At 39.0% G+C, this 18,743-nt stretch overlaps 1 protein-coding gene across 1 annotated transcript in view; it reads right to left on the bottom strand.

Annotated features, from left to right (window-relative positions):
* Positions 1-18,743, bottom strand: part of SCN11A (sodium voltage-gated channel alpha subunit 11) — a 150,645-nt gene that overhangs the window by 45,280 nt on the left and 86,622 nt on the right. The window contains exons 21-24 of the mRNA XM_078152077.1: positions 17,615-18,085; positions 13,550-13,645; positions 10,257-10,371; positions 3,026-3,180 (exon numbers count right to left, since the gene is read on the bottom strand). Of these exons, the coding sequence (XP_078008203.1) occupies positions 3,026-3,180; positions 10,257-10,371; positions 13,550-13,645; positions 17,615-18,085 (837 nt within the window). The remainder of the gene's footprint in view (positions 1-3,025; positions 3,181-10,256; positions 10,372-13,549; positions 13,646-17,614; positions 18,086-18,743) is intronic.

Here is an 18,743-nt window from a genome sequence, read left to right as displayed (position 1 = left end):
TCTTTTTTTGTTTAGCGTTAAGTCCAAGTTGCTGTCACAGATATGCATACTGATAGACAAGTTGTCCTTCCGTCTGCACCTCATAATCTGAACAACAGCCAATCTTTATCTCCTTGGAGGGTTAGGCCAAACTCTTTTGAGTGGTTACAATGGCTCTACAATGCTCTCTAAGGCTCTACAACATTCTGGGGCTTGATATAACCAGTGCAATGTTGTTCAGAAGACATCTAGAAGACCCAGGACAGTGGCAATCCCTTTGTATCACTATTTTGTATCTACCTAATGTTTATGATCAAATATCTATTGAATAAGGTTATCTCTGTTGTCTTTCAAGACAGAATGGACAATTTTTATATTGGAAGGAGATAGATTGCGGGTGGGGGAAACGGGAGATCCATTGGAAAAGAGCACCTCTACAGCATCAAATACCTCTTTATCATCAACAAACAGCACAATGGTATCTTATATCTTTCAGTCAATTCCATAAAAGTGAAGATGTCATTCACTGTAGACTATCACTTGTGAAGGCCTCCCTATACCTCACTAATACCGTCCTCATTGAGGATACCCCTAATACACAAGTAGATGAGTCTGAGAAAGTTTTTTCATGGATGGGAAAGTAAGAATAAGGTCAATAATGCTTGATGATCTCTTGGTCATATTTTTTCCGGGATTAATAAGGTGTGAGATTTTTTTCAGTGCCTTTGATATCTCCCTTTCTTTTGGATACCTTGTGAATTGATCCCTCACTGCCTACATAAACACTGTCTTGAGTGGATCTCCATTGTGTACACTGGGTTCAATGTCATCTTTGTTCTTTTTCATGATGTTTCTACAAGCTCATACAGGACTGTGATATTAGAGTCCAAGGCTGGTAATTCCACCATCCTTGACGGTGAAAATAATTTGTCACAAAAATCCTTGTAGCTTTTGCTTTTTTCATTTTTCTTCTCTTTGTTTTCCTCTTTTTATGCTCATGCTTAAACATCCTCAGAGTTACTTTGCTCAGCTGTGTTTCTTGACAAGCTTTATTTAACCTGGCTTACTCTCCTGGCTTCTCTTTGCTTATGAGGTGATATTGTTTGTAATTATCTTTCACCTTTCTCTAATATCTTACAGATAAGTCAATATTTTAAAGCCAGTGTTTGGTCATTAGTTCAAATTGGCAAATAATCTGTTTTCTGACTTAGGCAACTTTTAAGCTCTTTTGGTCTCTTTGTTTTGGCAACTGATTTAGATCGGTTATATTTTTCCATGAAATTGCCGTAATTGATGTTGGTGTCATTTCTGCTATTTCTTCTGTCCATTACCCACTTTAAATATCAATAACTTGCAATATAATATGATAATAATGAGATTTAAATCACACTTGAGCTTTTAGAGAGCATTTTATACACATGACTCCATTTGAGTATACACAGTTCATGGCTTGCCATAACCAAAGAATTCATCCTCTAATAGCCAGCCAATCAGTGATCAGCATCTCTGTAGCTAACTGGGTAGGCACTCAAGCGGCCACCTCAGTATGTCCTGGGACCATTATTAAAGCTTCTCCAGCTTGATACAAACTTCAAAAATCAAGGTTAACTCCAGCCATAATGAAGGAATGGAGTAGGATTGTCACATAGATCCCAGAGTTGGAGTGAACAAGTCCTACGTGATAAGGACTAGGCTTACTTAAAAGATTTACAATGTTCAAGTATGGTTCATGGATGAGTCTCCTGGTACATGCATGAAAAATCACTCCAATACAGAATATGGACAAGACTCTCTTTGTCCTCTCCCCCATTCCCTATTCTACATCTACCATAAGCAATGTTGTACAATGGAGTCTTCACCCAAAGACCAGGATCAAGGAAGATCCTGCCCTGACTGTTTCATAGCCAAATGACTTTGAGAAAGTCACTGATCCTCCTAAGCATCAATATCATTACCTGTAAAATGCAGATCACTAAATAGTGTACAATATTGTCTGTAGTGCCAACATTCAATTCTTCTATTGAAAAGAAGCTCATCCACCACACTTCATTATCAGAAAATGTGTTTATACAACCCTAAAGTTCAAGTCAACCTAAAAAACTTCACATCTGAATGTATTTATTACTGTGCTGTTCAGAGCCAGATTGGGACCTATCATAGTCTGCAACAGGACAGGCATGATCATTGTGGTTAAAGTCTTCCCAGTTTAAGGGAATAGAACTTTGCAGATGATAGTACCTTTGATTAGATCTTATATCTCGGTTTGCAGGCCCAAAATATGGTAGACATAGTACATGAGTTCTCTTCTACTCTACAATTGAAGCAACTGCTCTTTGCTTTTCAATTTAGAATATTAGGAGAAAACTAACTAGAAAGCTTAATTTCTACATGCAAGTATAGTGTTAGCATATTGCTGGTATCTATAAGAATCTCATTTATTTCTCCTTCATCCCTCCACTTAAGACATTGAGAAAGTTAGGAGAATCTATACTCCTGGCTTCAATTTGAGAACTTGGAATGCATTCTTCTATAGAATTAATGTTATAAAGTGTCATTTTTTTTCACTCATTCCGACGATTACCCACAGAGCATTTTTAAGGTGGTGAAGAGATGTCACTGCTTTTGCCTCATGAGACTTAAAACATATCAGAGACTTTATGACACATAAAAAAATTACTATAATATCAAAACCTGGGCAGTCATGTATTTGTTGTGACCTGCATTGATCACAAGAATGTCCACACTGATAAGATCACAGATAAATTTGAATATTTTAACATTTAAGAAAAATAGCTGACACTTCCATAGTCCATGCCCCTGGAGCTGTGGCTCAGCTCCAATTTGGTGAGCCCACCCTTTATCTGGCCCAGCACCAAGCTGCCCACCCCTACTTGCTTCTTGCTTCCCAACTCAAGCTCCTCTATACATGTTATCTTCTCATATTTGAATGTAAATTCCCTAATGGCATGTTGGTGTCTCAAGCCACAGTCCTCTAACCACTGTATCATTGAGCTGAATTGCTAGGTCAATTCAAACAGCCATTTACCAGAGCTCCACTGCTCAGAAGAATCATGAAGATAATGAAACTCTCAAACCAGTTATGCTTGACGATTCTGTAGCAGGTGATCCTCAGTTTCAGCCAAAGGATTCCAGGAGACTTTCTTACATTCAGTGCAAAGCAGGGGAAGCATTTGTTGCAGACTGAAAAGAAAAGGAAGTATGACTCTCAGTTCCAAGCAGTGGTGCCCATGGCCCTCGTGAGCCTAAGGGGAAGAAGTCGTGTCCAATTGTGCCAATCATCTAGGCTAAAGATAAAAACATTCAGTCAATCAGCTCCACATGTCTATACATCTGAACGTTTGACATCACTTCACATAACGTCCCTCAGTTTAAATGATTATCTCTATACAGATAATCCTCCCAACTTCCCCAGATCTGGATAGAGGACACAGAAGAAGAATCAAATTATTAAATTACATCTGGAAGAGGCCCCCAGTCACACAGGCATGATGTGGCAAAAGCAAAATTTGAAATGAGATTGCTGACTCCAAATCCAGTGCTCTTTCTACTGTGCTACTTTGTGGGGGTAGGGGAGAGGGGTATGGCTCTCCTCACTGTGAGACATCTTAGCATCCCCGCTCACTGTGGAATATTTCACCTTCTTCTCATGATGAGCTCATCTTAGAGTCTCCATTTTTATAAAACAGCCCATGGCATCCTGCCTTCATTCCTTTCCTAGCCTCATTCCTGGCTTTCTGGACATCAAAATATCTTTTGTGTACATGCATGACTTCAGAGTGGTGGAGAGAATCCTGAGGGTAACATGATATATAAGGAATAGCGTTGGTTGAAGAGTCAAATTCCCCTACATGTTTACTACTTCCAAAATCTTTTTCTTTCTCCACATGTCTCTCCCTGAAGAGAGCCTGGAATCATGTGTGTCTCTCTTAAAGAAGAAATAAAAAAGAATGTCTCTTCTCTCCCAAAGTTTTTGTACCAATTCTGCCCTTTACACATCATATCACACTCAGTAATCATGATCTCAGACAAGGCAATAAAAATATAATTAATGAGATGAAAAGATTATGTATGCTGAAATATTCCATTAACAATGAATCAATACCAATACTTAATATATGTGCATCAAATATCGTAACATCTAAATGCTTAAAATAAAGCTATAGTTTACAAGGAGAAATTGACAGTAAAACTATAATTATGGAAGACCTCGATGTCCTCCCCCTTTCTGTATCTACACAATTCTAAGCCCTCCCCCAAAAAATAATGAAAGTAGATAAGGGCCTGAATATAATAGACCTCTGGCAATTATTGAACAAGAATAGAAAGCAATATGGGGTGTTTAGGGAGGACTAGCAGCTCTGATGTGAGGGCTTGCTGAGCCCTATTCAGGGTTGCTCATGCGCCTTTGGTGCCCACCTATCACCAACTCTCACCTATGGCTTCAAGAAGCTGTGCTTTGGCACCTTTCCAGAAACTGACCATGTATTATGGCATAAAACCCTGGCAAACAAGTGTAAAGAAACAGAAATATTAAACATATGTTTCATTAGTCACAATGCAAAAAAAAATTCAACCAAGGGACACTGGAGAAATGATTAAAAATTAACTGAAGGCAAAATAACAATGCTAAAGAATGGGTGAGTAAAAAAAAAAAAAGCAAATCCTAAAAACAATAGATGATTTCAGTAAAGATAATGACAATGAGACAACACACTAAAATTCTGGGGATGCAATCAAAGCAATAGTTAGAGGGAAATTAATATTCCTAAAGATTTTAATTAACAAATGGACCTTTCCTTTAAAAAAACTGTCTAAATTAATTAATTGTACTGCCAAAGGATTACTTTATAGTGTTGGAAAATAACAATAACAAAATACATCTGGAAGAACCAAAGGTGAAACTTCTCAAGGGAAATATCTCAATATCTCAAATATCTCAAGGGGAAAAGAGTGGGAAGAAAGAGGACCTGACAGCACCAAATTTCAAACTATAGTACAGAGCAGTAATTATCAGAATGATTTAGTACTAGTTAAGAAACAGAGAGATTTATCAGTGAAACCTATTAGATAAACAACAGATAGGAGTAAGTGAACATAGTAGTTTAGTGTTAGATAAACTCAAAGACTCTAGAATCAAAAACTAAGAGAATGGAGGGGGCAAAGCCAAGATGGTCAAGAAAAGGCAGGGACTCACCTGAGCTCTTCCAAATTCATCTCCAAACAACTTTAAATAATGCATCAAAACAAATTCTGGAGCAGCAGAACCACAAAAGGACAGAGTGAGACAATATTCCAGCCCAAGACAGCTTAGAAGGTTGGCAGGAAAAGTCTATCACACCAGGGAGAGAGTAGAGTGTACTCTAGTGTAGGCTGTGCCAGTACAGGCCACTACCCAGAAAACAACAGCAAGCCTTAGGGACAACTGACTCAGTGGTGACAGTAGCTGCTTCTGGAACTCTCAGACCACAGACAAAAAAAAAAACTGAAGTTGAGAACAGTGCCCACTCCACTGCAGGAGTAGAGCCCAACTTTAACATAAGGTTAGAAGTCAAGATATAAGCTGGGGGGGAAAATGGGCAAACAACAACAACAAAAAGAACCTGACCATTGAAAGTTGCTATGGTGACACAGAATATCAAAACACAAACTCAGAAGACAACGACAAAGTCAAAATATAGCCAAAGCCTCAAAGAAAAATGTGAATTGGTCTCAGGTCCAAAAAAGAATTCCTGGAAGAGCTCAAAAAGGATTTTTAAAAATCAAATAAGAGAAGTAGAGGGAAAAAATGGGGAAAAAATGACAGTGATCATGTAATAATCAACAGCATGGTAAAGGAGACACAAAGATATATTGAAGAAAATAACACCTTAAAAACAGAATAGGCCAAATGGTAAAAGAGGTACAAAAAATCCAATGAAGAGAACAACATCTTAAAAAGTGGAATTGACCAAATGGAAAAATTCACTGAAGAAAAGAACCCCTTTAAAAGTAGAATTGGTCAAATGAAAAATGAGGTACAAATGCTCAGGGAAGAAAATAATTCTTTGAAAATTAGATTTGGAGAAGTGGAAGCTAATGACTCTATGAGACATCAAGAAACAATAAAACAAAATTAAAAGAATTAAAAAATAGAGGACAGCATGAAATATCTCATTGGAAAAGCAACTGATCTGGAAAACAGATCAAGGAGAGATAATTTAAAAATTATTGGATTACTGAAGACATTTTTTTTTAAAAGTTCTTAGACATCATTTTTCAAGAAATTATCAAGGAAAACTGCCATGATAGTCTGGGACCAGTGGGTAAAATAGAAATTGAGCAAATCCACCAATCACCTCCTGAAAGAGATCCCAAAATGAAAACTCCCAGGAATATTATAGCCAAATTCCAGAACTTCAGGTCAAGGAGAAAATATTGGAGGTAGCCAGAAAGAAACAATTCAAATATCATGGATCCATAGTCATGATAACATAAGATTTAGCATTAAAATCCTACATTAAAGGACAGCAGGGCTTGGAATATGTTATTTTGGAGAGCAAAGGATATAGGATTACAACCAAGAATCACCTATCCAGCAAAACTGAGCATAATCCTTCAGGAGGAAAAATGGACATTCAATGAAACAGAAGACTTTCAAGCATTGCAGATGAAAAGACCAGAGCTAAATAGAACATTTGACTTTCAAATATAAGACACAAGAGAAGCATATAAAGATAAACAGGAAAGAGAAATCATAAAGAATTCAGTAAGGTTAAACTGCTTACATTCCTACATGGGAAGATGATATTTGTAACTCCTAATAGACTTTATCATTTTTAGAACAGTTAGAAGGAACATATAAAGACATAGGGCGTGGATGTGAGTTGAATATGATGGGATGATTTCTAAAAAAAATTAAATTAAGGGGTGAGAAAGAAGAATGCATTGGGAGAAGGTGGAAGGGAACAATAGAATGGATGAAATTATCTCACATGAAAGGAGGCATGAAAGAGCTTTTATGGTGGAAGGGAAAATGGGGGTGGACAGGAGGGCTTGAACTTTACTCTTCTCAGAATTGGTTCAAAGAAGGAATAACATATACACTCAGTTGGGTACAGAAATCTATCTTATCCTACAGGAAAGTAGGAGGGGAAAGGGATAAGAGAAAGGGGGAAGCTGATAGAAGAGATGGTAGATTGGGGGAGGCAGTAGTCAAAAGAAAAACACTTTTGAGGATGGACAGGTTGAAAGGAGAGAAAGAGAATAGAATAAACAGGGGGAAAATAGGATGGAGGGAAATATAGTTAGTAATCATAATTGTGGGAAAAATTACAGCTAGTATCTGATAAAGATATCATTTCTCAAATATATACAGAACTTAGTCAAATTTATAAAAATAAGAGCTATTTCCCAATTGATAAATGGTCAAAGGATGTGAAAAGACAGTTTTCAGACAAAGTAATCAAAGCTATCTATAGTCATATAAAAATTGTTCTAAATCACTATTGATTAGAGAAATGAAAATTAAAACTCCTAGGTACAATACCTCATCTATCAGATTGGCTAATATGATAGAAAATGAAAATGACAAATGTTGGAAGGGATATGGGGAAATTGAGACACTAATTCACTGTTGGTGGAGTTGTGAACTGATTCAACCATTCTGTAGAGCAATTTGGAACTATGCCTAAAGGGTTATAAAACCATGCATATCCTACTAGGTCTGTATTCTAAAGAGATTAAAGAAAAAGGTAAATGACCTATATATAGAATAATATTTATAGTAGGTCCTTTAGTGGTGGCAAAGAATCGGAAATTGAAGGGAGGCCCATCATTTGGGGAATGGCTGACCAAGTTTTAGCATATGATTGTCGTGGAATACTTCTGTGCTATTATAAGAAATGATGAGCAGGATGCTCTCAGAAAAACCTGAAAAGACTTACATGAACTGATGCAAAATGAAGTTAGCAGAACAGGAAAAATTGTGTACACAGTAACAGTAGTATTAGCAATACAATGATCCAAGACAATTCTGAAGGACTTATGATGAAAAATGCTATCCATCTCCAGAGAAAGAACTGGTGGAGTCTGAATGCAAATCAAAAAAATACTTTTAAATAACTTTATTTTTCTTAGGTATTTTCATCTATGTTTTTTTTCACAACATGACTAATATGGAAATATACTTTGCATGACTGCACATGTATAACCTCTATTAAATTGTTCACCTTCTTGCTGAAGGGAGAGGGAAGGGATGGAAGGAGAGAATTTGAAATTCAAAATTTTAAAAAGCAAATGTTAAAAATTGTTTTTACATGTAATTGGGGAAAAAATAAAACATCATTTTTTTTAAAGACTTTAGCAACTAGGGTAAGGACTCATTTGACAAAAACTTCTGGAAAAACTAGAATTCAGTCTGGCAGAAATTAGATGTAGGCCTACATATACAGTATATTAAGATAATTTCAAAAAGGACATGACTGAGACATAATGGGTGACAACATAAATGAAGTGGCCTTTTAGATCTATGGACAGAAGAAGAATTCATGACCAAACAAGGAATAGATGTAGATGATACAATTGATAATTTTGATTATTAAAATTTAAAAAGCTTTTGCATAAATAAAACCAATAAAATTAAAAGGAAAGCAGGTAATTGGAGAGAAAAATCTTTGAAGCAGTTTCTCTGTTAAGGGTCTAATTTCCAAGATACATAAGAAATTTATTCAGATTTGTAAAAACAAGAGCCTATAACCAATCAATAAATGAGCTAGGGATAAGAAAAGGCCATTTTCAGTGGAAGAAACACAAGCTATTGATAACCATATGGGGGGAAATGCTCTAAATCACTAATAATTATAGAAAGGCAAATTAAAACAACTCTAAGTTTCTACCTCACCCCCATTATATTGGCAAAGTTGACAAAAAAGGAAAATGACAAATGTTGAATGAGTGACAGAAATGTTAACACATTGTCAATGGAACTGCAAACTGGTCCAGCCAATCTGGAAAATGATTTGGAACTATATCCCAAAACTACTTTGATTCAGCAATACCATTACTAGGCCTATATTCCTAAGAAATAAAAGGAAAGGTGAAAAGACCCATACGTTAAAAATATTCATAGGAGCTCTTTTTGTAGTAGCAAATAACTGATAATTAAGGGGATGCCCATCAACTGGGGGGATGGCTAAAGAAACTATGAAATATTAATATTTTAGAAAAATGGATTACATTATGAAATGGGTAAGTTTCAGAGATACCAAGGGAGACGTGAACTGGTGCAGAAAGAAATGAACAGAATTAAGAAAACAATAACTCTATAAAGGCAAACATTTTTGAAAGACATAAGAACTTTGATCAATGTAATGATGAACCAGGATTCCAGTGGACCAATGAAGCATTCTACTCAACTCCTGACAGAGAGGCGACAGATCCAATATTAAGCATCTGAGACATGAAGTTTTTGAACTCAAGCAATGTAGGAATTAGTTTTGTAAGATTATGTATGTTTGTTTTAAAAGTTTTTGTTTTTTCTTCCAATGAAGGAAGCAGGAGGTAGAAGGGAGAGAAAATAGATTTTTGTTAACCAAAAAAAAAAATAATAAAAGTCTAAAAAAAGGTAGGCGAAAGGTGATGAAGGCCTGAACTAAGATGATACTCATGTGAGTGGAAAAAATAGGTCAGACATGGGAGATGTTGTAGGGGTTGTGGAGATAGAAATGCTATGCTTTGACAACTGACTGGACATGCTAGAGAGCAGATGAACCAAGGATAACATCAAAGTTGAAAACCTTGGAGACTAGAAGGATGGTGAGACCTTCAACAGAAATAGGGAAGCTTGAAAGAGGGGAGGGTTTGGAGAAAAGATACTAAGTTTTGTTTTGAATTTGAGTTTAAGATGTTCCTTGGATATCCAATTTGAAATGTCCAATAGGCATAAGGCCACAGCTCAAAGGGGAGATTGGAGGTATATATAGAAGTCTGGGAGTCATCTGCATAGAGATGATAGTTAAACCCATGGGAGTTGATGAGATTGGAGAGATAGGGAGACAGAGAGAGAAAGAGAGAGAGAAGAAGAGAGTGAGAAAGGGAAAGAAAGAAAGAGAGAGAAGGAGAAGAAGGAGGAGGAGGAGGAGAAGGAGGAGGAGGGGAGGAAGAGGGGAGGAAGAGGAGGAGCTAGAACAAAACTGAGGAACTCCCTCACTTAGGGGGCTCACATACAGACTTCAGGAGGAAGTTTCATGTAACCCAAACTCCATAAAGCTACCCTTTACCTTTGGGCAAACATCTCTCAGGCCCCTTTTCAGGAATCATTTCAGGAATCAACAAATTGAGATCCTTCAGATCAATGGTGCTGCAGTTAGATAGATAGCTGATCGTGTCAAACTTCTACAAAGGAGAAGCACAAAAGAAGGGAAAAAATCATTAAGTAACAGCCTCCTCCCAGCTGCAGCTGATTAGATAACCAGCTGGCTCCAATGGTCAGATACGAGGCAAGACAAATGTTTAGCTTCCTAGAAGGCCTTCTGAGGGCCTAGAAGTACCAGGCAAGAACCAAGTAGCTTGTAATTCTTGCCCAGGGCCAAGAACAGCCCTAACTCCCAGAAAGAATACATTAGCTTCTCTCTGGGAATAAAAGATACAAGTCTTTTAAAAATATAATTCTCCCTCCTGTCATCCCCACCACCATGAGCTATATACCCTGAAAGGACTTGATGAGAAAGTGTGATCAAATGAATAAAATGGTTGACTGAAGCCAGGATAACCTGAGTTCAAATTCTCCTTCGAACTCTTACTAGCTATGAGACCATGAACAAGTCTTTTAGCCTTTCTGAGCCCAGCTTCCTCATCTGTAAACAGGAATAAATAATATCTGTTGGTGGGCTGTTGTCCTTTGTGCTAGAAGAGGACCAAAATGGCATCACTATGTTGGGGTGAATGCACAGTGTGTCCGACTATAGCTGATCAGACCAATACAACCACAGGTGGGGCACCAATAATCCATATGAACATTTGGAGCGGAGATGTCTCTAAATTTGAGCTGCTGTACTTCCACTTTGCTCATAGAGCACAGTACTTCTTTGATGCAGGCATGCCACACTAATCTGTCCTTTGTTAGGATCTCCCATGTCACAAATGGATTCTAAAGTTCTTCAGAGAGACCTCAAGATCATCCTTGTGTCATTTCTTCTGACTACCACGTGAGCACTGGCCTTGTGCAAGTTCTCTGTAAAACTGTCTTTTAGGCAAGCATACATTTGGCATTGACACAAGACTGCCATTGGAGGTGGGCTCTCTGCAGTAGAGTGTGAATGCTTGGCAGTTCAGCTTCAGAAAGGACCTCAGTGTCTGGTACTTTATCTTGCCAGATGATGTTCAGAATCTTCCTAAGACAATTCGAATGGAAGTGATTCCATTTTCTGGCAAGGGGCCGGTCTACTGTCCAGGTTTCACAGGCATACAACAATGAGATCAGCCAGCACAATGGCTCTGTAGACCTTCAGTTTGGTAGGCAGCCTCTTTTCTCACACTTTCCTTCAGAGCCTCCCAAACACTGAGCTAGCTCTGGCAATGAATGCATCAACCTCATCACCAATGTGTACATCCCTGGAAAGTATACTGCCAAGGTAAATGAACTTGTCCACAGTGTTCAAAATGTCTCCATTTGCTATTGTGCAGAGCTGGCTGGGGGAGAACATCCATTTTCCTGGTGCTAATTGTCAGGCCAATACAAGCAGCAGAGAATTGATCCGTACTCTGTTGCATCTCAGCCTCTGAGGCTGTATTGAATGCACAGTCATCTGTGAACAAAAAGTCACTCACCAACTCTCCCTCCACTTTAGTCTTTCTTACCCCAGGCCCAGTGCTTTATCCACTGAGCCACCAGTTTTGTCCAAATAACTGCAGAAACAAGCTATATACAGGACAAAGTGAAAATAAGCCAAAGAGGGAAGGCACTAGAGTTAAGAAGCATTGGGAAAGGCTTCCTATGGAAGGTAGGATTTTAGCTGGGAAAAAGGAAGAGGGTAGCCAGGATATGGAGAGAAAAAGAGACAGCCTTCCAGGCATGGGGGACAACCAGAAAAAAAATACCCAGAGTCTGGAGATGGAGGTTCTTGCTCAAGGAACACAAAGAGGCCAGTATCATTGGATTGGAGAATACGTGGTGGGGTGTAAGGTGTAAAAAGATTGGAAAGGGGAGGGGCAGGTTATGAAGGGATTTGAATGCTAGAGGATTTGGGATTTGATCCTAGAGGTAAGAGGAATGTATTGAATGGGAGACTGACTGAATACAGTAGATTGATGGGTTACATGATCATATCTTCAGTTTAGGAAGATGAATTTAGAAGCTGAATGGAGGATAGACTGAGCAGTGGGGAGATTTTTGAGGCAGGCAAACCAACCATCAGGTATTGCAATAGTCCAGGCATTAGCTGAAGGGGGACCATGTCAGGGTGGTGGCAATATCAGAAGAGAGAAGAAAGCATGCAGGGGATATGAGGAAGGAGAGAGAGTAGAATCAAGGATGGCACCTGGGTTGTGACCCTGGGTGCCTGGGAAGATGGCAATGCACGTTTTATTCCACAAATAAAAAACAAAATAAAAATGTTAAAACAATACAGGGGGAATTGGGGAGTGGGGAAAGGTAAAGAATTCAGATTGGCATTTGTTGAGTTTAAGGTATCTAGAGAACATCCAGCTTGAGATGTCTAATAGGAAGCTGGTGATGTGAGTCTTGAGGTTAAGAGAGAGGTTGGGGCCAGATAAGAGATCTGGGAAACATCAGAATAAGGACAGTAACTGAATCTCTGCACACTAATGGGATCAGGAGTTTTTTAAGACCCAAAGGAGCTAATAAATGGAAAGCACTTTGGCAAATGTTGCAATACAATATAAATGTCCCTTATTATTGTCACATACTGTAGAAAGTATGTGAACCTAGTCTCTTCATCTCCAACAAAGGGCCCAGATCACCATAAACCATACAAGTTTCAATGCTATGCCTCTTTTTCACCTGTCCTCTTCACCTCCTTATGTTCTAGGTCAGGCATTAGAGGGAGAGGTCCTCTTCCCATAAACTCATAGACTATTCAGATTGGAAGGGACCTTAGGGATGATTTAATCCATATCCTCATTTGACAGATAAAGAAATTGAAACCCTGAGAAAGTGACTGACTCATCCAAGGTCACATAGCTAGTAAATGGCAGAATTGAACTCATGTGCTCAGAATCCAAACCCAATACTCTTTTCAATGTATCATGCTACTTCTGAATAACAGAGCTATATGTTAGAGAGTATTGCTACTGCCTCTTGAGAACATGGAAAGAAAGCTACTCTGATGGCCAAGGCAGAGAAAGGTCAGCCACCAAAGGCTGGGTGCTTCAGTCATAAAAGAAATAGAAATTGAGATTCTTCAAAAGGTCTTCCTCTTCCTGTTGTCCCAGCTGGCCTGCATTACCCCCAAAGTGTTCCCATTCTGGCTTCTCAGGAGACCATCTGAGCAAAGTCAGTACATGGGGGTTGTCCACAGACTTAACCTTTGGGATGCTCATCTGACAGAATTACCTCTTTCAATTTTTGTGCTGTCCATTCAGTGCCATCTTCAGAAAATACATCAACCTCTCCACTCACAGCTCCCGGGCTCATACACTCCTTTTCTTCCTGCCACAAAAATTTCCAGACAAGTCACATTTTTCTTTGGACATCTTATTTATCATGAAACAAGTTAAGAGTCAATGTGGAACAGAAGAGAGAAGATGAGATGAAGAGGAAAAAGAACTCACTTTAAGAGTCAAAGAACTTAGGAGTGAATCCAGGATTTGTTACCCTGTGGTGTGTGTGTGTGTGTGTGTGTGTGTGTGTGTGTGTGTGTGTGAGAGAGAGAGAGAGAGAGAGAGAGAGAGAGAGTGAGTTTTCCCTCCTTGAGTGTCAGTTTGCTCATCTGTAAAAGGAGAGGCTTAGACTAGTCTAAATCCCCTCCCACAAATAAATCTTTGAGCCCTATAATCCTGTTAGATGTATTTGTTCTGTCCAAAATTGGATTCTATAACTTCAAAAAATCTTTCTGTCTGTAATCTAAATCAGTAACTGGAAAAAAAGCATTATAACTAAAGGAGTGAATGTCTGAGTCATGTAACCAACAAGATGGAAGACTAGACATTTTCTCTGATCCCCATGATCTCTTGAACCACTCCATAGTAGAATTTATGTGCCAAAGATAAAGCAACTCCAGTTTTCTCCATGGTCCACGACAACCAGAATCCAAGAAAACACTGGTGAAAAAAAACCAAATTGATGCCCATCCTGAGTTCACTCAGTATTCTTCCCCCAAAGCCCATTGCACCATGGGCAACAAGGCTATACCAAGGACCTGATGCTGAGCTTGCCAGAAAACCAAACCCACACCCTGTTACCTCCTCCCTCTTTCTAGTTCCTTGGAGGTCCCTCTGCCCAAGGCTGTCTATGTGTCCTTTACTTATCTTGGGTATCAACTCCCTGCTATTTTTCTTTGTCTCTGCCTTAATTTCCCCCTCTGTAACAGCAGCCTCCATACCATACCTGCAAAGACCACACTCCCCTCCCTCAGCTTGAAACTCTGATACCAGCTCTGAGCTGTCCTGATTGATGAATGATTGCAAACTCACATGATTCGCTATATGGAGCTGGCCCTTGACCATGCTTCACATTCACCCACCATGGACAGTTAGCCATCAGCCCTGCTACCAGCTGTGTAACCCTTTCCTTTCCAACCCCACACCCAGCTTCCACCTCCTGCTCTGGGGTCAGCAATCAACTCCATGCTAACATTGCTTCTGGAAAGACATGGCGATCAGCTCCCTGCACTCACCATTGTTGTGACTCCTCCAGCCCAAATTCCCTTCCCTGGCCACTACTCCTGTGTTGTCTGTCCCCACTCATTGAGGGCTCATTGAAGGCAGGGCTGGTCTTACGTTTGAATTTGGATCCGTACCACCTAACCTAGTGCCTGGCACACAGTAGGCACTTCAATGTGTTTTCATTCATCCTTTTTGTTCTGTCATTTCCAGTGCAAAACTCAGAGTGCAAAGAGAAGGAAATTCCCAGATGCTCTCACTCCTCCCCTTAGCCTCTCCAAATCCCTGGCTACCTTTAAGCCCCAGCTCCAACCCTACCTTCTTCAGACCTTTCCTGGTGCCCCAGCTGCTAGAATAGGGTTTCTTAACCTTTGAGGGGGTCATGGACACCTTTGGCATCTGATGAAGATGGGAAACCAATTATATTGACATATGGTTACAAAAATATTAATAAGCATACAATCCCAGCATCCTGGACCCTGGACCCAGGTTCATGGATGCCAAGTTAAGAACCTCTGTGCTATAGTATTCCCCTCTAAAGTTACTGTCCATCTATCTACTCTAGATGCACCCTGTATGTACCTATTTATTTATATGTTGGCTCCCCTAATTAGAATATAAGTTCCTTAAAAACAAGGACTTTTTTGCCTTTTTTTTGTATCCTTGGGACTTAGCACAATGCCCATTGAATATTAAATGCTTAATGAATTCTTGTTAATCAATTGATTACACATGGCAGCCCTCCAGCAACATATGCCCCTGGAGCCTTCTCTTTTCTAGACTGTCCATCCCTAGTTCCTCCAATCATTCCTCATATTTCATGGATTCAAGGTCCTTTTCCCATCTGGATGCCTTCTTCTGGGCACTATAGTTTATCAAAGTCTTTACACCCAGAATTGCATACAAATCTCCAAGTGAGGTCAGACCACGCAGAATGCAGTAAGATCATTCTCTTCTTCATGCTTCTCTAAATAGAGGTCAGGCTCATGTTGGCTTTTTTGGTTGCTGCATCACTCTGCTCATTCCTATTTAGTTTACAGATCTTTTTCATGTCTTCTTTGTCTTATACTTGTGAAGATGATTTTTTGGACCTATGTGTAGAAATTTACATTTATCCCTCCTGAATTTCACCTTATTAGATTCAGCCCAAGGTTCTAGCCTGTTAAGACCTTTCAGGATCTTGGCTTTGTCATCTTGTGTGTTAGCCAGCCCTCCCAACTTTGTGTCACATGCAATTTAACAAGCATTTTTTCTATGCTTTAATTCAAATCACTGATTTCTAAAAAAAAAAAAAACCTATTAAATAGACCAGAGCCAAGCACGGGTAATCTCTTGGACATGTCCTGCCAAGCTGACATTGAACCACTAGTACCCACTTTTTGGGTGCAGACATCCAACCAGTTCTGAATTTGTCTAACATAGTGATAGCAGACATTTAACTGCCAGAAAAACAAGCCTTGCATGTGATATTGCACTCAATGCAAGCCATAGCAGAATTCCTCCTGTTCTCTATCCTGGTTGAAATTTTCAATCTTATTTTTGTTTGACTACTTCTGGGTATTTATACTTCATCCCTGAGCTCCTCTGTTAAACCCTTTATAATGAATTCTCATTTTTTAATAACTTGGTATCCCTCTACTTCCTTTTTTTGGTCTCAAAACTCTACAGACACACTCCCCTCCAGATCACTAATAACAGAAGAAACTTAAATTTAAAACGTTCTGAGATTGAATCTCATACCCTGGAAATTGGCAAAGATGACAAAAATAAAAGCACTCAATGTTAAGGAGGCTGTGGGAAGGCGGGCACCTCAACAGACTTTTTATGGAGCTGGACCGCTTTGGACATCAGTTTGGAATTATGCAAGAAAAGTGACTAAGCTGTTAGTCATACACCCTTTACCCAATGATTCCACTATCTGGCATTCAAACACAAGAACAAAGGTCTACTAGATGCCTGAATATTTATAGCAACCATCTTTGGGAAGCAAAAAACTGAAAATAAGGTGGGTGTTCATCAATAGGGGAAAAGCTGAAAGGACTATGATATAAGAATATGATGGAATGTTATTGTTTAGTAAGAAATTATTAATATGAGAAATCTTGAAAGATTTATATTAACTAACAGCAAAATAATCAGAATTAAGAGAATAATATACACAAAGAATGCAAATATCACTAAGATGAATAAGAAGTTTCTAGGGTCAAATGTTTGGTTGTGTTTTCTATGGGACTATTGGGCAGTGACCATGGTCACCACCATCCAGCAAAAAAAAAAAGAGGCCTTATCATTTGTCACATGACCTGAAGCCCCTTCAAATTCTGAGATTCTAGGATCCCCTACTCTTATATATTTGGTAGCATTCCCAAAATTTCAGACTTCACAGGTATCTTGTGTACTGACAGCTGAGTCATGAGCTCTTTGAAGGGAAGGGATCATGTAATATACTCTTTTCATCCCACCCACACCTAGCCCCACAATCACAGAGCTGGACACGTGGTTAATAGCTGACTTTTTTATGTGAGGTATCTGATCACTGGGATGACCAGCCATGATTCCAGAAAACTAGTGACGATCTATGCTACCTAACTCATGACAGAGAGGTGATGGATCCGAGGTGTAGAATTATATTTTTAATTATTTGTAAAAAAAAATTTATCAGACTTTTGTTTTTCTTTTTTTTAATTGGGGTATGGGAAGAAAAGAAAAATGTTTATTAATTAAAAAATAAAATTATAAAAAATTGATTAGATCAACAACTTTTTATTGTCATTATACCAAATTTAAGCTTTCATACCTGTTTACAAAACTCTGTTTCCATGAAATCCTGGGGCTCATCTTCATCTAGAGATTCACTATCTTCATCTTCTTCTCCTTCAGCAAGTGGGGCTTTAACAAGTGAAGGATGCCTAGCATTCAAATTCTCCTGTATACAGCCCAGGCCTGTGAACCCAGGGGGACTGGTCTCATCCTGAGGGCAAAATTTTTCATGGTTTGCTTGCTCTCGGTTTATTCCCGACTCCAGTGGAATAATGTCTTTATTCTGAGCCTTTTGCTTTTTGGACACGTCCTTTGGCTTTCTAAACCTTTGCTTCTTGAAAGAACTGCTACAAAACTGCCAGATGGCACGTTTCACAAAATGAAATGCCCGGTGGAACCTATCAAAAGCAAGCTGCAGCTTGGTCTTCCTCACCTCTCCTGCCCCATTCCCTCCTCTTTCCTCTCTGCTGAAGGAGTTGAGCAGCAGGGCGATGAAAAGATTGAGGACCTGGGGAATAGTGAGAGAAAGTTCACCTGGATGGGGCTCCACGTGGCTGAGGGACGACCCTGAAGGGCTTTCCAGGGCAATCTTCTCCAAGGGTCACGAAGGCAGCAAACAGATGGCCCTCTATCCCTTCCTAAGCATTCTTTTCTTTTCTCTAAACGTATTTATACCATTCATATATCCATTTATATGCATATATATCCATTTATATAATATATATCCATTTATGTAATATATATCCATTTATACCCTATGGGGAAAATAAGCAGGGTCACAATAAAAATCAGAGAAATTAGGTCAATTCTTCTAAGCCTCATATCAAAGAGGTGAGAAAACAGAGGCCTAGAAAGGTCACACAGTAAACGATAGAGGGAAACCTTGCAGCCAGGCTTCCTAACTCTTAGTGTTCTTTCCACTGCTCCACGAATAATGTTTCTGGTGTCACATCCAAAGAAAAGCAGGAGGTGTCGTCAATTTCGTTCCCGGCCAAGATGTCGATCTACTATTCTGTAGTTACAGACAAATTCTCAACTCAGTGGGAAACCCACTGCATTTGCTATACTCCACTATCTATTCAACAGAGGTATAGTAACCCCTTGTACCTTGATCTGGATAGATTTACTGGAAATTTTTATCAAATTTTAAAGAAGATTACCAATAC

This window comes from Phascolarctos cinereus, unplaced genomic scaffold, assembly GCF_003287225.1.
Source record: "Phascolarctos cinereus isolate Bilbo 61053 unplaced genomic scaffold, phaCin_HiC Scaffold_4;HRSCAF=312, whole genome shotgun sequence".
NCBI classification, from domain to species: domain Eukaryota; kingdom Metazoa; phylum Chordata; class Mammalia; order Diprotodontia; family Phascolarctidae; genus Phascolarctos; species Phascolarctos cinereus.
This window is presented reverse-complemented; position numbering and strand designations above follow the sequence as displayed.